This window comes from Pristis pectinata, chromosome 6, assembly GCF_009764475.1.
Source record: "Pristis pectinata isolate sPriPec2 chromosome 6, sPriPec2.1.pri, whole genome shotgun sequence".
In the NCBI taxonomy this organism is placed as follows: domain Eukaryota; kingdom Metazoa; phylum Chordata; class Chondrichthyes; order Rhinopristiformes; family Pristidae; genus Pristis; species Pristis pectinata.
In genome coordinates, this window is record NC_067410.1 from 104,873,808 (window position 1) to 104,898,015 (window position 24,208).

A 24,208-nucleotide genomic window follows, 5' to 3' on the forward strand; every position below is an offset into this window, starting at 1 on the left:
AACTCGCAGTTAGATTCTACAGTGGGAATTCAAGTCCAGTTAACAAGATAATTTGGAATAGAAAACTAGTCTTGGCAATGGTGACCAAGAAACTGCTGCATTGTTGTAAAGACTGGTTTGGTTCCTTAATATTCTTTGAAGGAAGTCAGCAGTCTTGTGTTGTCTGGTTGCTACTTGACTCGAGCTTCAATGTGGTTGATTCCTAACTCACAGGTGGCCCAGCAAGTCATTCTTTATTTGATTAAAGTAGCTCCCTCCCACCTCTGCGGGGACTAAAAGAGATGAGCAGTGGATGCTACTCGTGTGGATAAAACCATCATCCTGTGAATGAATACAACATTTCATCTTATGACATTGTAAGAAAAATTATTTAATGGGCTTTTGGTGACACTGGTGTGCTTAACATATATTACTGATTCTTAATTGCTGTCCCCAGTTTAGTGGTGGTGTATTGTTTGGTTGAATTGAAACATTTCGATTTAACTCGATGACTTTCTAGGTTATATCAGAGGAAAGTTAAGAATCACCCATGTTGGTCTGGGGCAGGAGTGCATGCAGAATCACAGGCTTAGGTCATTGGGAAAGGCAACATAGCCCAACAAGTTGATGACAGATCCTAGTGGAGCAATCCTATCAGTTTTGTTCCCCTGCCCTTTACCGTAACCCTGCAGGTTATTCCCCCTCATGTACCTATCTAACTCCCCTTAGAAAGTTCTCGATTCAGTTTGCACCTCTCCGAAAGATACTCGGGTCATGCCCACTCACGCTTTTCCTCAAGTTTCCCTTCTTTCTTCCCCAACGTTTTAAATCTGTGAGTCATAGAGTCATAGTCATACAGCAGGGAAACAGGCCCTTCGGCCCAACTGGTCCATGCCAACCAAGATTGCCCATTCAAGCCAGTCCCATTTGCCAACATTTGGCCTATAACCTTCTAAACCTTTCCAATTCATGTACCTGTCCAATCTTCTTATAAAAGTTGTTATTGTACCTGCCTCAACCACTTCCTCTGGCAGCTAATTCCATACAGGTATGCGGCACGGTAGTGTAGCGGTTAGCATAACGCTATTACAGCGTATGCGACCCGGGTTCAATTCCAGCCGCTGTCTGTAAGGAGTTTGTACGTTCTCCTTGTGTGTCTGTGTGGGTTTCCTCCGGGTGCTCCAGTTTCCGCCCACATTCCAAAGACATACGGGTTAGGAAGTTGTGGGCACGCTATGTTGGTGCCGTAAGCTTGGCGACACTTGCGGGCTGCCCCCAGAACACTCTACGCAAAGATGCATTTCACTGTGTGTTTCGATATACATGTGATTAATAAAGAAATCTTAGTAAAGAAATCTTATATCGCCTTTTACGTTAAGAAAAAAGTTGCCCAAGTTCCTCTTAAATCTTTCGCCTCTCACCTTAAATCTTTGCCCTCTCGTTCTTGAAACCACAAGTCTGGGGGAAAAAGACTGAGTGCATTCACCCTATCTATGCCCCTCATGATTTTATACATGTCCATAAGATCACCTCTTGGTCTCCCACACTCTAAGGAATAAAGTCCCTCCTGTGCTCCCTGAACTTTGAGTCAGCAGCAAATAGGAAAGCTTCCCTCCAATTACTCAAACCAAGCTAAACATGTCAGACTAGTTGACAGCAGTACATTTCCTTCTCTAAAAGACAGTAGAGAACTAATGCTTAGCATCCAACTTTTGGTAATGCTCACTCTATATTTGAAGATTATTGTCAAAGTCGAGTTTATTGTCGTATGCACAAGTACATGTGTGCACGGGTGCAATGAAAAACTTACTCGCAGCAGCATCACCAGCACATAGCATCAGATAAGCAGCATTCACAAGAAAAACATAAGCATAATTTTTACAAGAAAGAACATAATTAGAACCAAAAAATGCCCATTTTAGTTCAAAGTGATCAAACTGGTCATAGTGTTGCTAAACTCTAGTGATTGTTCAGAAATGTATTTGAATTCACAAACTAGTAAAGTGGGATTCAAACTCAGTTTCTGGATTATTAGTCTGAAATTGTGGGTTATTAGTTCAGTGATATAGGCAGTGTTGACTCTTGTTTTGATGGGTTCAGTGACCCTTCTCATCCATCAATATGCCATTGTGGATTAGGAGTAAACTGCATGGCTATTGCTATATTTGTTTTTGTTTGTCTTCACAAAAGAAGCCTTGCATTTATATATCACCTTTTATTCTGGATGTTCCAAAGCACTTTGCAACCAATGAAGCACTTTTGATGTACAATCCCTGTTATACTCTGGGAATGTTGCTCATGTTGACCAGGTCTGTAGCTCCTCATCGCAAAGGCCTGCAACACACTTGCATTGCCTCAAATTGTTTATAATGTAGTATGGGTTACCATACACAGCTAGGCAAAAATATTTCACATAACATGTGATGCTGTTTGACTAAATGAAAATCCTGACTGTGAAGTGTTACATAAACAGTTTTGTTTGCAATATTTCTCACACTAACTGCTGTTGGAGGTGTTACCTATTTGTTCTCTGTGTGGAAATTGTCTAACCTTTGTTTAGGCTACACTGGCCATCCCTTAAAACTATGTGAAACACTTTGGGAAATCCAGGAATCCTAAAAGTAAACTCATGCGTCCAAAAACCCATCTTAGTAGTAAGCGTTAAATGTACTGTTTTGTGTCAACTGGGTGTTACACGCTCCTTCTGAAGTTTGGTCCCATTCTTGCAGAATTCTTTACTTTTATTTTCCTTAGCGTCAGTCTTGTGCTGAAAATGACCCAAGTTAAATTTACTTGAGTTCCTCTGAATCACTTGACAAAACATCTTGGATTGGAATTAGAATGAAATGACAAAGCTCAACATTTAAGACAATGTACTCAACCCTTGTCATTATATCTCAGCTCTTGCTGAGTGTGTCTCTACATTCATAAAATTTGCAAATAAGTTCTGATCATAAAAAAGCTACAAAACCCATTGAATGAATAATTTAAAAGCAGTCTCACACCTCTCTCTTTATTGTACACTCATCTGTTGAATTCCATGGAACATTATCTTTGCATTAATTCTGTTGAAATTATTACTCTTATTGAAGTGCACTGAGTGATATGAAAACTGAATTTTATTTCACAGTTATGTTTAAACAAGACAAATATATCTACTTTTATCTGTGTTTCAAAGAGAGCAGAGTATCCAGCGGTAATGTAGGTATATCTTTGCATTCAATTTATTCATCAGATATTTGTTAAGGAATTTAAGGAGAGAAAGTTATCTTTGGTCGCTGGTACTAAATCCAAGTGAAGGTATTGGCCATTGAGGCGAGTTCAATTCTATTGACCCAGGAGGTGAGAGCAGTGTTAGCAGATATTCACATGTGTTTAACACTGGTGATCAGTGGTGAATTTCTTCCCTGTAGTGCCTTGCTGTATTCTTCAAATTTTGTTTGAGCTAATGTTAGTTCTTATGATACGTTGCACATCCATCCCACCTTATTTTTTAATCAGATTTAAATTCCTATGGTTCCCTTATATGATGAGATGGATTCTGACTTCACAATCTACCTTGTTGTGATCTTGCACCTTATTGTCTACCTGCACTGCACTTTCTCTGTAGCTGTGACACTTTACTCTGTACTGTTATTGTTTTACCTGTACTACCTCAATGCACTCTGTACTAACTCAATGTAACTGCACTGTGTAATGAATTGACCTGTAAGATCGGTATGCAAGACAAATTTTTCACTGTACCTCGGTACAAGTGACAATAATAAACCAATACCAATCCCTATCCTTTCCCCAAGGTCTTCTTGCCACTGATAGGAGTTATTTTCATTGTCTATCAGTGGGAGAGGAGAGGAGATGGAGGGCTGAGGCAAGGCAGGACGGGTTTGGAGCCTAAACTTGAAGCTGACCTATGCACAAAAGGCAAACATTACTCTCTCATTTACTGCAGATGACTGCAGTTTTATTTTAAATTCACTTTCAGTGATTTAGCAACTTCCCTGCAAAGTCAACATTTATTGCCCATCCTTAATTTCCCTTGAGAAGTTGCTGGCAAGTTGCTTTCTTGGACTGTCGCATTTATTCTGGTGAAGGCACTCTCTCAGTACTGTTGGGTAGGGAGTTCCCGGATTTAGACCCAGTGATAACGTAGGGCCAGTGATATATTTCCAAGTCAGGATGTAGTGTGACTTGGAGGGGACCCTGTAGGTGGTGCTGCTCCCATGCACTTGCCACCCTTCTCTTTCTAGGCAGTAGAAGTTATGGGTTTGGGAAATGCTGTTAGAGCAGCTTGGGCATGTAACTGCAGTGCTTTTTGTAGATGACACACACTGCAGCTATTGTGAGCAGATGGTTCAGGGTCTGAATGTTTAGGGTTGTTTGAACATGGTTGCAAATGCTTCAACCTTTCATTTAACACTCACTTGCTAGATCTGATAAGATATCTTTATTAGTCACATGTACATTGAAACACACAGTGAAATGCATCTTTTGCATAGAGCGTTCTGGGGGCAGCCCGCAAGTGTCGCCACGTTTCTGGCGCCAACACAGCATGCCCACAACTTCCTAACCCGTATGTCCTTGGAATGTGGGAGGAAACCGGAGCACCTGGAGGAAACCCATGCAGACACGGGGAGAACGTACAAACTCCTTACAGACAGCAGCGGGAATTGAACCCAGGTCACTGGCGCTGCAATAGCGCTACACCAACCGCCACACTACCGTGCCTGAGCATGCTCTTGTATTGTGCCCCAACCATTATTTCATGGAAGCTCCTGGACAATTCAGCAAGGCCAGCACAGGATTCCTTGCAGCAGTACTCTTCCAGTGCTGGAAGTTTTCCAGGGCAATTCAGTTCAGTTTGGTAATCCAGATAATGACATGTTGGAGGTTTATTGATGAAGGCCATGCCAACTCTCTGGCTGTGCTCCTGACACAGTAGCTTTCATTCTGCTGCCATGGTGGGCTGTGATAGTATTAAAAACTGGTCAGTGATCTTCAGAAGCATTTTTGTTCTCCCCTCTACTCATTGCTCAGATTTGAGGCATCTGCAGTACCTGGTTATTCAGCATTATGAAATAACCAGTCAGGTTGGGCAATGTGAATCTTTGTTGCTCAGTCCTGATGGAGGGTCTTTACCCTCGACCCGAAACATCGACTGTCCATTTCCCTCCACAGATGCTGCCTGACCCACTGAGTTCCTTCAGCATTTTGTGTGTTGCTCCAGATTTCCAGCATCTGCAGTTTCTTGTGTAACTCCTTGTTGCTAATGTTTGTCATCCTGGGTTTTGGGACCTTTTTACTTTGATGCATATCAGAATCAGATTTATTATCACTGACATATGACGTTAAATTGGTTGTTTTGCGGCAGCAGTACAGTGCAATGATACAAAAATCGATAAATTGCAAAAATAAATAGTGCAAAAAAAAAGGAGAAATGAGGTAGTGATCATGGATCGTTCAGAACTCTGATGGCGGAGGGGAAGAAGTTGTTCCTGAATCATTGAGTTTGGGTCTTCAGGCTCCTGTACCTCCTCCCCGATGGTAGTAACGAGAAGAGGACATGTCCTGGATGATGAGGTCCTTAATGATAGATAGTATCTCTGCAGATAGATAGCAGTATCTCTTGAGAAAGAAGTTGCTGGATCACTAAGAGTGACTGTGGTTTTTTTAAAATTCATTTTCAGTGATTCAGCAACCTCCTTGAATGCCAGCATTTATTGCCTATCCCTAATTGTCCATTCAAAGTCGGTGGTGCCTTGAACACTTGCAGTCCTTCTGGTGAAGGCACTCTCTCAGTACTGTTGGGCAGGGAGTTCCCGGATTTAGACCCAGTGATAATGAAGGGCCAGTAATATATTTCCAAGTCAGGATGTAGTGTGACTTGGAGGGGACCCTGTAGGTGGTGCTGCTCTCATGCACTTGCCACCCTTCTCTTTCTTGGCGATAGAAGTTATGGGTTTTCGAAATGCTGTCAGTATAGCTGACGTGAGTGAGTGCAGTGCCTTTGTAGATGACACACTCTTGTAGCTATTTTGAACATACTGTTCAGGGAATGAATATTTAGGGTGGTTTGAACATGGTTGCAAATTCTTCATCCTTTTTAACACTCACTTGCTGGGTCTTGTTAGTATTGAGGATGTGGATGTTCTTGGATCTTCACCAACCATTAATTGTTTAACTGTCCACCACCTTTCACAATGTAGAAGTATTATAGAGCAGGAGTGATGGGTTGTTACCACTTATGCTACCCGATCTTGCCTTGTCGGAAGTTATATTGTGCAAACCCTGCCACAGCTGTCGAACATCCATCTGTGATTCCAGTTTAGTCAGAAATTGCCTCTTTGCACTCGCAATGGCCTTCTGGAGGTCGTACCTGGACTCCTTAAATGACTCTGGGTCGCCAGCCCTAAATGCCACAGATCTAGCCCTCAGCACTTTACAAATCTCCTGGTTCATCCAGGACTTCTGGTTGGTGAAGACTCAATGTTTCTGTGGGCACACACTCGTCCTCAAGTGTCCTTGTGAAGTCGGTGACGACTGTGGCATATTCATTTAGTTCTGCTGACGAATCATTGAACGTGGTCCAGTCCACTGACTTGAAGCAATCCCAAATTCGCTCCTCCGCCTCTCCTGCTCTTCATAGTCCTCTTCACCGGTGCCACGCTCTTCAGTCTCTGTACACAGGCAGAAGAAGCACAGCCAGGTGGCCGGATTTACCAAAGTGCGGGCGAGGGATGGGGCTGTAGGTGTTTTTGGTGGTGGTATAGCAGTGGTCGTGTGTGTTGGGTCCTCTAGTATTGCAGATGATGTGTTGATAGTAGTTAGACAGAGACTTCTTCGTTAGCCTGATTGAAGTCTCCCACAACAATGTGACAGGCGTCTGGGTACGCCCCTTTGTTCTTGTTGATTATGGCACTTAGTTCCTCAAGTGACAGCTTGATGTCTGCCTGAGGTGAGATGTAGACTGCAGTCAGGATAACGGTGGAGAACTCTTTCGGTAAGTCAAATGGTCAGCACTTCACTGCTAGATATTCCAGGTCAGGGGAGCAGGAATGGGACAAGACCCCCACGTCCGTTATCATAAAGCAGACACTGCTGCCTTTTCCCTTACCCAATGCTGGTTGGTCCATGCGGTGGATGGAACGCTGTGTCAGGAGAGTTGGGAGTGAGCCTTTCTCTGTGAAACAGAATACATAGCAGCCCCTTATGTTCCTCTGATACAGCAGTCTTGCTCTTAGGTCTTCTATCTTGTTCTCCAGTGATTGCACATTGGCCAAAAGGATGCTAGGAGGGAGGGGTCTTAAGCCCTTACGCTTCAGTATTACCTGAAGTCCTCTCTGGTGACAACATTTTCTTGCATAATGGAGGCCTCCCCGATGTTTCCAGTGCTGTGCTTGCCCACTGAATGATCTGTTCTGCTGAGTCCATCAGCTCTGTCTAAGGTTTGTAGGATCACTAATTCATTTAAGTGGCTTAAAAGCACATTATTTAGTTTCCACTGCAGTTTTTAGTTTCAAAAGTTCAGATCTTGAGTACGTGACTATGTTGCTGTTAGCTGCCAGCAAAATGTAGCCTCCCTCCAGTGCCATCATTTTTGGTGACGGCTGTGTGTTGGTTCACTTACTGCCTGCTGCAGACCCAGTCCGGCAGCTGTGACCTTCAGGGCTCAGTCAACTCGATCAGAGGCAGTGCTACCAAGTGATGGATTCCCCTCTACCCAGAGTACATTCTGGGCCCTTGCTGGTTTTGATATTTCTTGTTGTTCAGCATGGAGCAGCACTGATTCACCAGCTGAGGGAGGATGGTAGGTGGTAATCAAGAGATCAAGAGAAGGTTTCCTTGTCAGTGTTAGACCTATGTGCTAATAAAACCAGAAAGCAAGGCAAACTCTCAGCATCTGTTGGACACGTGCTCTGATCTGAAACATTAATACTATCTCGCCCTCTCCACAGGTGCTGTCTGACCTGCAATAGTTCCAGCTTACTATAGATCATGATTTCCAACATCTGCACTGGTTTATTTTTAATTTGACACGTTAACAGTTGGATTTGTAGATGGAATGTTACACTACTCTTCCGCAGTTACCAGAAATACACTTTAACTATAAATCAATATCACAGTTAAAATATTAGGAAAAAAAATCACTTTCCTCTGGCTTTGGGGAGAAATGTGGCATTAAGCTGTTAGAACAGTACACGTAGACGTTATTGAAATTAGTTGCCTTTTTCACTTCCTCTCTGACCATTCAAGTAACACACATTTGGGCATGTGTTCATACCATCACCTTGGACACAGTTGCGGTCAGCCCAAGGCACAAGAGCCTGTCGGTCATATGCTAGAAATTTGCCCTCGGTGAAGAATTGAACCTCACTGCAAGTGGTGAGTGACCACACTCACCCATGTCAAAATGTTAAATAGGTCAAGTGTGGCTCTGTTAGTGCTGCTTTAATATTGGCCTCTTTATTCAATGTTCATCTTGCCGTGGCTCAGTAGGTGGTACCCTTGCTTTTGCATTACAAGTTTGTGGACTTGAGTCCCACTCCACTTGAGTGTCGAGCCTGACGCTCCCACTGTAACACAAAAGGACCACTACACTATTAAAGTTGTCATCATTCTGATGTTAAACTGAGATTGCTCAGGTGCATGTGGGGAAAAAAATAACATTCAAAGATATTTAAGAAACTTATTCCCAGTTTTATTTTCTTGAGCAATATTTGCTCCTTGACCTGCATCACTAAAAACAGTTATTTTAGTTGTTATGATGTGGGATTTGCTGTACAAGAATTGGCTGCTGCATTTTCATCAATGACTGTAATTGAAAAATATTTCTTCAGTGGTAAAGGCCTTTAGAGTAACCTGAATCATGATGGGTGTTCGTACAAGTGCAAGTCTTGCTTTCTTGCAACGAAAAGGGGTGGTAATAACAAAAGTGCGTCTAGTATGAGAAGGGTTGATGTGCATGTGAGAGTGAATAAGCTGCAGATCTGCAGGGAAACGAGGAGGAGGGGTTGGATGAGAACGTTTGGTTTACTGTGCCGGGAGACAGCATGGACTCAATGGGCAGAAAGTCCTCCTCCTGGATCGTAATAAGCAAGCATCTTTGGGTCAGCTTATGAAAACGAGATTCTCCAGCATGTCCCAAGGAACTTCCTGGAGTGTTATTGGACAAAATCTGATGATAAGTCATGTAAGAAGATGAGAGACTGGTAAACAAATGCTAAGTCAGATAGAGAGGTTTAAAAATGTTAAGTGTCAGAGAGGTGCAGGGGGAGAGATGGGTGAGGGATGAAGTTTAGGAAGAGAGTTCCAGACGTGAGGTGCCCATTGTCCAGTAGTGGAGTGATTCAACTTGGTGACTGTCAGGAGGCCAGAATTGGAGGAGTACGGATATGTATCGTGCTGGAGGAGGTTACAGTAATAAGGAATACAGTGGGATTTGAAAATAAAATTGAACCATTGCTTAAACAGCAACCAGTGAAGATCATCAATCACAAGGGTGATGGATGCACAGAACTTGGACATGGGTAGCAGAATTTTGAACAATCTCCTGTTAACAAAGGGCCAGGTGAGAAGATCAGTTGAGTGCATTGTACCATTCGGGTCTCTTGGTGATTATGTTGCAGTTGGGGGCTTCAGTAGTTGACAGGCTTAAGTAGATCACACCAGATCTTGAAAGGGGGTGATATTAGTGAGATGCTGACTTGTACTTTATGGGCTAAATTGGAATGGGCACTTTGTGCATCTCAGAGAACTATATGCCCAGCACATTTCAGTGCGTTTATTGCCAGATCCCCTCTCTATGTTAAGTTATTAGCTTTGTACCATTTTAAAAAAATGCTCTCCTTGTGTTTTTATGAGTCATCATTTATGAAATTAGCATTGCTATGAACTACTGACAAACCCTTCACACAATTTGAAAGCTCACTTTACTTTTGATGTGTTACGTACCAGCAACAATAGAAACACAACGAGCCACGTATAAGTGTTAGAAACTATTTTATTAATAACTACTTGTAATAATAAAAACATTAGATATTAAACATTGACCCCACAAATATAAACTCTAAGTGTGTGTGTGGCAAATTCCCAAACCCCAAATCTAGGAAGAGTTCTCAAAGTTCAGTTCAGAAAATGATAAGGTAGAACGTGAGCAAAGGCTTTTGTGAAACCACAGTTGACTGGAGAGAGAATGTAGAGAGAATTTACAAAATCCACATGTTTCACGATGGAACCCATACGACACTTCAATCACTGAAGATCTCCACTGCTTTGTTCCAAATTATCTGCCACCCCGAAGGCATTCGATACACAGCCGCCTACAGAAATACCTGCTGGTTAACGGCAAAAGTGGACTCCACTTGATTGCTTCAAAAATCCATACATGGATTGTATAGTGACAGACACAGCTATTGTTCCTCATCCATAGATGCAGAGATTGGCAGTCAGTCAGTCAGTCAGTCTTTCTCTCTCTCGCTCGCTCTCTCCCTCCCGCTCGCTCTCTCACTCCCTCTCTCTCTCACTCTGTGCAAACAGCCAGTACGCTCCAATTATAGTCTTGCCGTCTTGCAGGTAACACCCCACACACACTACTACACTACTGTCCAGGTGCCTTAAAGGGGCATTCACCAAGTAGCAATCTGGCTCGTCACAGATGAAAAAAGTAATGGGTTATAGAGAGAATAACTTTCATTAATTCAGTCAGGGAAGCTTTGCTTCTGACGAGCAACTATTTGAAGCATATCTAGATTAGAAACTGAACTGATTATTGCTTCCTTTGCTGATCATTAGTATCTTAATAACGTATCTGCAGAAGGGATGGGGTCAAAATTAAAGAACCAATCAAAATTTAAATTTTAATATTGGTTTTGAAGTTCCAGTTACTTCACTAAAGGCACACTATAAAGCTTGAAGTGACAGGTAACGTGAGATGATGCAGATGTGCATATTATTCAGGGTATATTCCTTGACAGAAGCTAAAAACACTGCTTAGAAATCCATCTGCCATTATTAACACTACATATACTCTATTGACTAGGGATAAATGTCCAGGTAAATAGTCAACGTTTCAGGTCGAGACTCTTCATCTGGACTGGGTAGTTCAGATGAAGGGTTTTGACCCGAAACATCCACTATCCATTTCCCTCCACAGATGCTGCCTGACCTATTTGGGTAAGTACATGGGTAGTAGTGGTTTAGAGGGACATTGTCGGCATGGATGAATTGGGCCAAGGGGCCTGTTTCCATGCTGTATGACCTGCTGAGTTCCTCCAGCAGCTTATTTGTTGCTCCAGATTCTAGTATCTGCAGTCTCTTATGTTTCTATCTAAGTATATCCTCGTTCCTGTTCAGTCTCGTGCAGTACTTTGAGTGTATCAAAATAATCAAGATTTACACTCCCTGAATAGAATTACTGATTTATTTATTGAATTTGCTAAATGTATAAATAATATTGAGCCTTCACAGACTGCTTAATAATTATAGGATCCGTTGTTGATTCTATTTCTGGATGTGACCTTGTCAAGTTCTGTCTTTCCCTGTTTTTAAAATGAGGGCAATTTGTGTTTGGTGTTTTGTTGATACAATAGCAATTGTTCAAATGGTTCAATAACCCACTTAATGTAGCCACAGCCCCCATAATGACAGAATTCAGGTCAATAACTCAGTCTGTTGATCAGTGTGCCCCCATAATGACAGAATTCAGGAAAAGTCCAACTTCCACAGCCCAAGTTAGCTCACAGAACTTTTAATGAGGCTATTACTTGAAATAGTTTGACCGCAATTTCTAAAAATGTATGTTCAGATGTTTGTTGAGTATCCTTCAGCTATGCATCAGCTGCATTCAATTCATACTTTGTTTATACCAAAGTCAAGCCATTAATTACAGGAGACTGTGCATAGATTTAATGAGGTGATTCTTAAGTAATTAACAGATCAGTTGTTACAATCAGCGGCAGAGCAAAAGTAAAGGCTGTCCCTGGATAGTTAATGAGTTCCGTCCATGTCAATGTTGTCCATAAGTTGGAAAATATGCAAAAATGGCCAGATATGGTAACCATACCTCCACAGTATTGTAATGAATGACATCAAAAACACATAAGACTGGTGAGGAAGAACAACTGCTGAATGTGGAGAGAGAGAGCGGAAACTGGGTCTGCCATTCGCAGGAACGAACATACGTACGTACGCCGGACTTTTGAATTTAATAATATTTTTATGGGAGCTCGTTTGTATGTACGGGCATTTGTAACCCAGGGACTACCTATACTGAATAAAACTGTGCACAATGATCTTGGATCTCACTGGTGTGAGTTTCCCATTTTTCAATCTCGTGTGTCAGCTTAAATGGATCTTGAGCATTCAGCAACAGTGAAGTAATTATGCTGATTTAGCAGTCAATGGCAATGTACAGTCCTCATGAGAAAGCAAACTAAGCAGTAAAAAGGAATTTAAAAAAAACAGTTTTACAGATTGCAGTGAGGAGATTGGACCCCATAATTAAGATTAATGTAGAAGCTGAAATTTCATATATCATACAGAAGGAGATCATTGGGGACCATTGAGACAGTGCTAGTTCTCAATTAGTTGGCTTCAGTCCCAATCTCCCACATTTTCCTGGGACGTATTCTGAAATCAGCTCTCTGCTGAGTCCTTTACTGCCCACCTACACCAGGGGCAACTTACAGTGGGCATGTAACCTACCAGCACGTCTTTGGGATGAAGGAAGAACCTGTGGGAGGAACACCCAAAGGAAACCACATGGTCACAGGGAGAACTTGCAAAACCTACATATACACCACCCAAAGTCGGTATCAAACCCGATTTGTTGGAACTGTGTAGCAGCTCCAAATATTGTCATAAAATTTCACTGAAGTATTTTGTATTTAAAAGCTGAGGATTTTGTACATATATATCAAAAAGAGTATTTCTCTATACAGATCAGTTTCTATTAAGAGCAGAGAGGCTGTTAAACAGTAGTTAACCTTAGCATGCCATTAACTGTGGTGATCCAAATTGCACCATTCTTAAGGCTTTTTAACAATACTTTAAATTCTTGACAGTTCACTGATATTTTGCAGATCATACTGGAAAAGGCAGTTAGACAACATTACCCTGTGGAGAAGTAGAGAAATGCTGACAGCAACTTCTTGATTCTCAGATTGAATTGCATACTTCAGATTTTTTACAATATAGCATTTAGTACTGATGGGGACATCATTATTCTGATCAAATCTGAGGGACAGTACATTAGCAAAGAGTAGGAAAATCATAGCTGAGGTCGTTCGCTACAGTTAGTTAAGTCAGAGGGAAAACAATTTTATTCCCAGGTCTGGAGGATCAGTGTGATGTAATACAACTGCAGTGTTCTGGTAGGGAAAATTGATGGAATCCTGTAATCTTATCTGTTCCAACATCTTTATTTATAACAAAATCTGTGAAATATCTACAAACTGATGATGTCACAAACCACTAGACTGAAGCCAATGAATATATAATTAGTACCAAACCTCTTGAGATTCAATTTATGAATATTAATAAACAAAGGCTTTTGAAAATCTTGGTGCTGTGGTTCATCCAAAGGATTTGCTTCTGGATCAAATTAAAACTTTCTCCACAAAAATTGAAAATTTATAATTGATCCAATTATTTACTGTAAACATTTAACTGTTGTGGTTGGATTATATGTATATATCTGGCATTCATCTACTATCTTGCCAGCAATAACCATCTTTCATTGATTAAGAGGTTTGGCTGTTTTACGGGGATTATATAGTGTTGGACTGTTCGTTTGTTTTCCAGCTGTCTTACTCCCATTCTGTTTTGGTATGTGCCATTGTTTAGAGATGCTATGCCGACATGAACTTTCATGATCATACCTATTTGCAGACTGATAAGCAAAGGCAAATGCACACTAGGGGTCAAGATATATCAGGCTCAATGGCTTCTTCCATGTTGTAATCTCTGTGGTCTGGGTTCAATGACTTTGCTTGTGACTGAAGTAACAGATTCTGCTGATGTTTTTGTGCATTATTGTGGGGGAGTGAAGTAAAATGAGAAAATTTATATCTGGTCCTTTTTCACCAGATGTGTACCACCGCAATGTGCATGCGGATTCTTAACTGGATTTTAAACACAGCATTGTATTGTTGGTTCCAAATGCTTCATAATTACCAAGTGGTGCTGAAACCAAAGTGATTCAAATTGGTAATTAAGCATTCTTTTCTAGAAACTGGGTTGGCATAGCAAGTGGAGTACTTAATACGCTTTTATGAGGCATGAATATTAAGTTGTTTAAATTGACTCTGAGAATGATAGAACATAGAACAGTACAGCACAGGAGCAGGCCCTTCGGCCCACAACATCACAGTACAGCACAGGAGCAGGCCCTTCGGCCCACAATGTCTGTGCTGACCATAATGCCAAATTGAACTAAACCTATCTCCCTGCACATGATCCATATCCCTCCATTCCCTGCATATCCATGTGCCTGTCTAATGCCGCTATAGCATTTGGCCTATTGCACACGTACCAGCTTTCTGAAAGAACTGATAAACTAATTCCACTCCCCCTTTTCCTTCTTCATAGACTTATAATTTTCTCCTTTCAAGTGTATCTTCAATTTGATTTTAAATCTTTTAAATCTCCTTCACCCTTTCAGGCAGAACATTGCAAATCAAAGCAACTGGTTGTGTCAAAAATGTTCCCCTCATCTTCCTCCTGGCCTTTGGCCAGTTATCTTTAAAGTTTTGCTTGTATAAGACTTCATGTTTCTGAAGATTTTTTTTGCTTATGGAAACAAACTCAGCTTCCTGCTCACTGTGCACCACAGATTTCTGGGGATACCCTAATTGAAGCAAAAAGCAGATGTAAATAAATTAAATTTAGTTGAATTCCCAAGACAGAAGATTTTATATCCTGGCAGGCATTGTCTAATTGTTATTTGAAGTATTAATTTGTCAGTATTACAGTTTTTGGTGTGGTTGTATTTAAATCTTAACAGCTGGGACTTTGATATTGGTTTCTGGAATTTGTTTTCTGAATATTTGGGAGGTGATGGAGAGACCTTCTAACCAGAACTTCAGAAAGAGAATTTTGAAGCTCAGTAATAACTTAATTCTCTCCTCATAAGGTTCACGTCCCAAGACTGACTAACACCTCTTGACTCCTGATTTACCTTTCCCTTTCGTTACCTATCAATGATCTCCTTGAATTCAAATCTAACAGCAGTGTTGTAATGAAGGGCCATAGCTAACAACTCATGGATTTGTGAAGTAATTTTCTGTCCATAATACACAAGGACTACCTACAGGAAAGATATCAATAAGCTTGAAAGAGTGCAGAGAAAATTTACAAGGATGTTGCCAGGACTTGAGGACCTGAGTTATAGGGAAAGGTTGAATAGGTTAGGACTTTATTCCCTGGAGCGCAGGAGAATGAGGGGAGATCTTATAGAGGTATACAAAATTATGAGGGGTATGGATAGGGTGAATGCACGCAGGCTTTTTCCCTTCAGGTTGGGTGAGACTGGAACTAGAGGACATAGTTTTAGGGTGGAAGGTGAAATGTATAAGGGGAATCTGAGCGGGAACTACTTCACTCTGAGGTAGGCGTGAGTGTGGAACGAGCTACCAGCAGAAGTGGTAGATGCGGGTTCAATTGTAACATTGAAGAGAAGTTTGGATAGGTACGTGGACGGGAGGGGTTTGGAGGGATATGGTCCAGGTGTAGGTAAGCGGATCTTGGAAGAAGATAATATCAGCATAGACTAGATGGGCTGAAAGTCCTGTTTCTGTCCTGTAGTACTTTGACTCCATGACTCTAACTGAAAGAGAACAAATATCAGTTTTGAAGGTAAATACCCACTTTAAGCATCAGACACTGAATGTGACTATCAATGATCACCATCAATAACAAACTATTACATGTTACAACGCTTTCTCAAACAGAAAAATTGTTAATGGACCCTGGTTAGAGAAATTTGTCTGATTATTGGCGCTGAGCAGATGCAAGGACATTGACCAGTGGCTGTACACACAGCTCTACCCCACTGATTCCGATTAAGTCAATGGAATATCAGATGATGAAGCACTTGGGTGAAAATAGAAAATAAAATCTTTTGGAGCTCCATTTAGAAGGTGTTCTTATGTCATTTGATCTTCATTTATTGTGCTTTGTGTCGTTCTTAAAGTCATCATTATGTTCGCTCTGTCTTTGCGTTTTTTGCATATCTTGCTCCTGAATGCCTTGCACAGGAAAATGTAAAGTAAAGGATCCAGGCAGGTGTTTGAGGCACAGAGCCAGAGCCCTGTCTCTTTGATGTAGTACAGCATGTTCTGTGTCCTGCAGTCCCTTACTTTGCCCATCTGGCTAAACGTGTAAGGCAGTCGGACAAAATGGAACAGTGCAAAGCAAGTGAAGAAGACCACCACAATGAGGAGCACCTTGGCTTTCGTCTTTCTCTGGGTTTGGCCGTCTTTACTTTTGGACCTGACGTAGGACTCGTAGACCTTCTTGGATATTATGGTATACAGCACTACCACAATTATGCACACCACCCAGAAGATGAACTGACAGATGTAATTTAAAATGGCGTGCCATGTTATTCCAGCTGGACCCTTCAGATGTGCACACTTCCTTACCAACTCTGCTGTTGGCTCCTTATTTGACAAGATCATATTGGGAAGGGATAAAAGAAACATGATGACCCAAATGACTACAGACAGAAACTTGCTGAATCCAGTCTTGTGCAAGCACGATTTCCCAAAGGGCCTGGTGATCTTGAGGAACCGATCAAAGCTGATCAGCCCCAGAAGAATGATGCTGACATACATGGTGAAGTAGAAGACCACTGACGAAAAGCGACACACAAACCACCTCACCTGCCAGGGTGCTAGTTGGCTGTCGCTGAGAATCTTAAAAGGGAGTGTCAAAGTCATGAAAAAATCAGCAGCGACGATATTTTTCAGGAAAACGTTGAAGGTGGAGTTGCTTGGGATCTGTGAGAAGATTCTGATGGCCAGGCTGTTTAAGCCCATACTGATGACGAAGAGGAAAGTGTAGAGTACAGGAAACACTACCTGGGTGATCTGCGTATTTCGTAAACACTTGCCTGGCGAGGACGTACTCAAGTTGGAGTTGTAATTGGAGGTGTTCATGTTGGAGGGGTCAATGGTGGCATTCATTTTTTTTATGCTGGAAGACAAATAGCGAGAGGTTACTTGTCTGTTGTTATTCAGAATCAGAATCAGGTTTGTCGTGAAATTTGTTTTGTGGCAGCAGTACGGAGCAAGACATAAAGATGTAAAAATTACTATAGGTTACAAAAATAAATAAATAGTGCAAAGGAAGAATAATGAGGTAGTGTTCATGGGTTCATGGACCGTTCAGAAATCTGATGGCGGAGGGGAAGAAGCTGTTTCTGAAATGCCGAGTGTGGGTCTTCAGGCTCCTGTACCTCCTCCCCGGTGGTAGTAACGTGACGAGGGCATGGTGAGGGTCCTTAATGATGGATGACGTCTTCTTGTGGCACTGCCTCTTGAAGATGGAGTGTTGTTCCCGTGATGGAGCTGGCTGAGTCTACAGCCCTCTGCAGCCTCTTTTGATCCTGCACATTACAGCCTACATACCAGGCAGTGATGAAACCAGTCAGAATGCTGTCCACCGTACATCTGTAGAAATTTGCAAGAGTCTTTGGTTACATACCAAATCTCCTCAAACTCCTAACAAAATAGAGGTGCTGGCGTGCCTTCTTTGTGATTACATCAATGTGTTGGACCCAAGATAGATCCTCTGAGATGTTGACGCCCAGGAACTTGAAGCTGCTCACCCTTTCCATCGCTGACCCCTCAATGAAGACTGGTGTGTCTTCTCCTGACTTCCCCTTCCTGAAGTCCACAATCAATTCCTTGGTCTTGCTGACGTTGAGTGCGAGGTTGTTGTTGCAACACCACTCAACCAGCTGATCTATCTCACTCCTGTACGCCTCCTCATCGCCATCTGAGATTCTGCCAACAACTGTGGTGTCATCAGCGAATTTATAGATGGCATTTGAGCTGTGCCTAGCCACACAGTCATGAGTGGAGAGAGAGTAGAGCAGTGATGGTGTAATCATTTCACTTTTGCAACAAAGTGAATTGACTTGGAACATTTGTGTACGGGGACTTCCTGGAACTAAAACCTATGCCCTGATTTACAAAAGGTTGTGCTCCCCACCCAAAGAAAATCAACACACACAAAATAACAATGAAGCCATTGGTGTTTTCCTTCATTGATGCACAAGTGATGCAATAACAGCACTTGAGGGGTAGATGTGTGTTTCTGCCTGAAAATCATAAAGTTTCTGTTCACAAAGATTGGTGGTGTTTTGTACAGTGTAGAAGATTGCCAAAGGATACAGCGGGATATAGAGCAGTTGCAGATCTGGGTGGAGAAGTGGCAGCTGGAGTTTAATCTGGTCAAGTGTGAGGTGTTGCACTTTGGAAGATCAAATGTAAGGGGACAAAACACTGTTAACGGCAGAACCCTTAAGAGTGTTGATAGGCAGAATGATGTAGGGCTCTAAGTCCATAGCTCCCTGAAAGTGGCTGCACAAGTTGATAGGGTGGTACAGAAAGCATATGGCATGTTTGCCTTTACTGGTCAAGGCATTGAGTTTAAGAGTCAGCAACTTTATAAAACTCTAGTTGGGCTGCATCCGGAGTATTACATTCAATTCTGGTTGCCCCATTATAGGAAGGATGTGGAGGCTTTGGAGAGGGTCCAGAAGAGGTTTACTTGCTGCCTGGATTAGAGGGCATGTGCTATAAGGAGAGGTTGGACAAACTTGGGTTGTTTTCTCTGGAGCGTCAGAGGCTGAGGCGAGACCTGATAGAAGTTTAGAAAATTATGAGAGGCGTAGATAGAGTAGAGAGCCGATATCCTTTCTCCAGGGTCGAAATGTCTAATACTAGAGGGCATGCATTTAAGGTGAGGGGGGAAAATTCAAAGGAGGTGTATGGGGCAAGTTTTTTACACAGAGAGTGGTGGGTGCCTGGAATGCGCTGCCGGGGGTGGTGGTGGAGGCAAATAGGATAGAGGTGATTAAGAGGTTCTTAGATAGGCACGTGGATGTGCAGAGAATGGAGGGATATGGACATGGTCCAGGAGGAAGAGATTAGTTTAATTGGGTGTTTAATTAGTTCAGCACAACATCATGGGCCAAAGGGCCTGTTCCTGTCTGTAGTGTTCTGTGTTCTGTCTTCCCTTAACCTACCTCCCGGAGAGGCAGACAAACCCAACTTTCCCAATCCCTCCACGTAACTGAAGGGCACATATTTGAGGGAAATTATGGGTAAATAAATGCCAGCTTTGCCACTTTCTATTACAAGTTCTTAAAAGGAAAGCCTCTCGTAAGGAGAGTGATGGTGGAAGAATTGTGTCACACCAGGTTGCTCAACCCTGCACAACTGTGGTGCTTCCTTGATTGTAAGGTATTGTCTGAACTGTATCGTAGTTTATTAAGACCTGTGTGAGAGTGCAGATGTTTTTACTTTCTCATTTCTTCATGCATATAGCCACGCACTGCTCTGTTATCCAACAACTTCTGCCAGATTTATATTGAAACACTGTGTTTAAAGGTGCCAATGCTTGTGTTGGCAGAGCTTTGATTCTACATTTTTATAACTGTGTTCAACATTTCTTTAGACAGACCAAAATGAAACGGGTTGCAAAGATACATTGTCCCAAGTATACATTGTATTTTCCCAAAATACAAATATTTTCCTAGTGCATGTTCAAATATGATTTGTTAAGCAGTACACTATTACAGTGCCAGCGACCCAGGTTCAATTCCGGCCACTGTCTGTAAGGAGTTTGTACGTTCTCCCCGTGTCTGCGTGGGTTTCCTCCGGATGCTCCGGTTTCCTCCCACACTCCAAAGACATGCAGGTTAGGAAGTTGTCGGCATGCTATGTTGGCGCCGGAAGAGTGGCGACACTTGCGGGCTGCCCCCAACACATTCTCAGTAATGCAAAAAGACGCATTTCACTGTGTGCTTCGATGTACATGTGACTAATAAATAACTATCTTTTCCTCCTTGGCTGCACACTTCTTGAACCAGTGTTGTCTCTCCCCAGTTTATTTTGAAACTGTTAAATTCTTCCCTGACCGTTCACAAAAAGAGGGGAGCAAACACACTTGGATATCACTGTGTCATCTGTGGTACGCAATTTGAACCCTGACCATGCCTTGAATGACATTTCCATGCTGTTCCTAAGATCTAAAGTCGAGACAATAATAACCTTCAATTCCTTTCATTTATACAAGTCCAGCTTTTGAATAAAGGACTTGCTGCTTCTTATTTCACTTGCCAAAGAAAGGCAGAGGATGTGTTCTTCAAATATTATTTAGTATTTGCCATTTGAAGCAGAACTGGATTAATTCGTTGATAGGAATGCATTTACACCCGTGACCCATGAGGTTACACAGCCCTTCTGGGAAATCGATTGGCTTCTGTTCATGCATTATTGGGTTAGTGCATGGTGGACCAATGAACAATTTTCTTCTATTTAATCCCAGTCTGGACTCCAATCTCCTTCACCATCCTCCTCCACCTCTCTGTACTCCTCCGTGTCCCCTCCTATCGTTTGCCGACTCCTCCGTGGGATCTCTCTGATCCCAGCCTACTCCGGTGATATAAGCTTTCTTTATTAGTCACATGTACATCGAAACACACAGTGAAATGCATCTTTTGCGTAGAGTGTTCTGGGGGCAGCCCGCAAGTGTTGCCACGCTCCCGGCGCCAACATAGCATGCCCACAACTTCCTAACCCGTACGTCTTTGGAATGTGGGAGGGAACTGGAGCACCCGGAGGAAACCCACGCAGACACAGGGAGAACGTACAAACTCCTTACAGACAGCGGCTGGAATTGAACCTGAGTCCTGGCGCTGTAATAGTGTTACATTAACCGCTACATACGCACCCCGTTCTGTGATAATTTCTCCGATTAGCCCATGATTCTGTACCTTATTCCATCTCACCAAGACCCACCAAAATTCCCTCTCTGACCACCAGCCTTGTGCATTATCCTGTCTCATGCATTTATTTGACAAAGTGGCAGCTATCAGGCAGGAGGTACAGGAGCCTGAAGACCCACACCTCAAGGTTCAACAACAGCTTCTTCCCCACTGCCATCAGGTTCTTGAACCGACCTGAAAAACTCTAACACTACCTCGGACTATATTCCCCTCAACTTCCACTAATGCTGTTATGTTTATTTTGTTTATTCTGTTGTGTAAATTATGTATAATTTATGTTAATTTAACTTTATGTAATTAATGTTTGTCATGTACTGTGCTGCTGCTGCAGAAAGCTAATTTTCATGGCATTTACACCCTGGGTATGTATGCCCGTGACAATAAACTTGAAACAGGCTTCCCAAATCCTCTGGCACTCTCCCAAACAAGGCTCACTGATCAAACAGAATCACCGTTTCCTTTGTTCCCTGGTCTGCCCTAGTTACTGGGTGAAGACTGCAATCCTTGGATTGTCTCTGGTTTAATCCCTGCGTTGCCAGTGTTTCCAGTTTCAGAGAGCTCTGTAGGCTATATAAAGGTTTGGAACGTCATGATGGAGGTGCTATATAAATGAAATTCTCTCTTTACTAAGTCACTTACCTTGCTTTATGTTGAGTCCAGTTGAATTATGTGGGAGGTCCTTTGTCTTCTCCTCTATCTATAAAGAAAGATCTTACAATCTGGAGCAATACACGCAAAATGCTGGAGGAACTCAGCAGGTCAGGCAGCATCCACGGAGGGAAATGAACAGTCGACGTTTCGGGTCGAGATCCTTCATCAGGACTGGAAAGGAAGAGGGCAGAAGCCAGAATAAGGAGGTCGGGGGAGGGGGAGGAGCATAGGCTTGGCAGGTGATAGGTGAGTCCGGGTGAGAGGGGGAAGGTGGGTGGGAGAGTGGGGATGAAAGGGAGCTGCCTTATTCTGGCTTCTACCCTCTTCCTTTCCAGTCCTGATGAAGGGTCTCGACCCGAATTGTCGACTGTTTATTTCCCTCCATAGATGCTGCCCGACCTGCCGAGTTCCTCCTGCATTTTGTGTGTGTTGCTCCAGATTCCAGCATCTGCAGGATCTCTTGTGTCTTCAGTCTTATATTCTGAGCCATTTCATAGAGTTGTAGAAGGATACATGAAATCCCCAGGTTATGACGGAGTTCTGTTCCTGAGAACTGTTCATAACCCAAACTTTTCGTAAGTCGGAAATGAACAATAACAGTGTGTGGGAGAGGGTCACAGAAACAGCTGTGCAGGAAGAGTGGCCGCCAGCCGGCCTCACTGACTTGCTGAGTGAGCGAGTGAGTCTGCTTAGCGCTCCCTGCTCCAGCCAGCCCCAGAGTGTGGCTGCTTGGGGAGGTTGGTGGTGGTGAGAAGAGAAGGCCCAGGGAGATGCCCCGTTCCCACCTGGCAGAAGATGCCTGCAGGAGCCGGCAAATCCACCCCGCCAGTCTCCCAAAGGCTCCCCCATACATATGGAGTGTCCGTGAGTCAGGTGTTCATAACCCAGGGAGGACCTGTAAGGCACTTGAGGAACCTATTTGACCATTGTTCTTATATTGCCTCTAATAGAGATAGGAATTAATCTTACCCTCACCCCCTCTTTCCTCAGGACCCCATCATTTCTTTCACCTTCAAAGAAGCATCAGATTTTCTTTTGACTGTTTCTATTAAATCTTCTTCTACTGCCCTCTTGGGCAATGCCTTCCAAATCATAGTAACCTTGTCTTGTTTTTAAGAAAAGACTTCCTCATGTCACTTGTGATTCTTTTATAAGTCGCTTTAACTATGCAGTTAATAACCTTCCTATCACTGGAAACAGTCTTATCTTCACCAAAGCCAGTTGCGATTTTGAGCACATTCATTTATCTCTTTATTCTACCTGTGTAATGTACAGCAGAGCCTGCAGCACCTCCATGTACCTGAACTCCCTGGTATTATGGACCTAGCTCTCTATATTCTCTGTTGGATTCCCTAAAGTGAGATGCCCAGAGCCGAACACACTATCAATATGAGCCTGAACAACAATAAAAACATAAAATGCTGGAAACACTCAACAGGTCAGACAGCATCTGAGGAGAGAGAAACAGTGTTCACGTTTCCTTCAGTTCTGAGTGTTTACAGCTTTTTCTGTTTTTATTTTAGATTTCAAACATGTGCAGACTTTGATTTTTCTCGTGCCTAAACTGTTTTATGGACGCATAAGTTCACTTTTTTTTACTTTATTAATGGAGCTAAAAAGCAAAATCATGCTTCCATAAAACACAGTGTAGGCATGAGAAAGATTTCACAGGTGTTTATAGCAACTGTCGTCTGTGTACAATAGCCCTAGCTCTCTCTGTTTCTGCATCTCCTTTGAAATTCTACTGTCTGGTTTCTTATTTCACTTTTCACTCTTCCTACTGAAATTCCACGTTGCAGATCTTCTGCATTAACTGTCACCAGTCTTGACTGTCCATATTCCCAGTCTGTCAATATTCACTTGGAGTCTGTCGCTCTCCTCCTTGCTGCCTGCCAGTTACAAATTTTGTGCTGTCGGTGAATTTGGAAATTATACCTCATTTACCCCAAGATCATTAATGTGAATCAAATAAATAACTGCAGAGCTTTTGCCTCCAGTATCATATGTGGTAAACAGTCCGGAACTTGCACAGCACACATTACAAAGACTTTTCTGGTACTAATAGAACTATATTTGAATCCTTGTCCCTTCACTTTAAATTAACTGCAGAATTAGAAGAGAAGTCTTGTTTATATTTCCATTCCCTTAACAGTTTTTCCATTAATGTCTGCTTTTTGAGACTAGGAAGTTTCCCCTCTTTCTCTTCTGACCCCCGGCTTTAGGTATCAACAACATAAATGTTAAAAAATTGTACTTACAACTTGTACGATGGTTTGAGAGAGTTCCTTATTTCTTGAATACATAAGAGCTGTGGCAATCTAAACCTCCCTGGCACCAAAGTTATCTCCTGATTGGTTTGGAGTTTTTGTTTCACTCTGTGGTTTCGCATTTCCCTGTTGACTGCCACAATAACACATCACAGTGATTTTTAAGTATGTCTGTGGAGTTTATTTTCTCAATTTTGTTTGTTGACTGTATAATCGTTGCAGGATAAGTATGTCCACCCACGTCTCAGTTTCTGAAGCTCTGAGGTGATTGACCAAGCGAGCAGTTTGCATGTTATAG

At 42.4% G+C, this 24,208-nt stretch overlaps 2 protein-coding genes across 3 annotated transcripts in view; one reads left to right on the top strand and one right to left on the bottom strand.

Moving 5' to 3' along the window:
- The window catches only part of LOC127571939 (mediator of RNA polymerase II transcription subunit 12-like protein), a 499,625-nt gene that overhangs the window by 281,474 nt on the left and 193,943 nt on the right, over positions 1–24,208 (top strand). The gene's annotated exons all lie outside the window — the stretch shown is intronic.
- On the bottom strand, positions 15,869–23,949 carry LOC127571945 (P2Y purinoceptor 13-like). Of its 2 annotated transcripts, none has more exons than XM_052018711.1 (2): positions 23,902–23,949; positions 15,869–17,169 (listed from the first exon to the last, which is right to left on the bottom strand). In XM_052018711.1, exon 2 carries the CDS (start codon positions 17,157–17,159, stop codon positions 16,119–16,121), a length of 1,041 nt encoding a protein of 346 aa, XP_051874671.1. In that variant the 5' UTR covers positions 17,160–17,169; positions 23,902–23,949; the 3' UTR covers positions 15,869–16,118. The 2 variants fall into 2 exon arrangements, with proteins under 2 accessions (XP_051874671.1, XP_051874672.1); XM_052018712.1 differs by lacking the exon at positions 23,902–23,949 and adding an exon at positions 17,432–17,568.

What these genes read in the sequence shown, in the direction of transcription:
- LOC127571945 (XM_052018711.1), bottom strand. Translation starts at nt 17,159, where the DNA reads ATGAATGCCACCATTGACCCCTCCAACATGAACACCTCCAATTACAAC.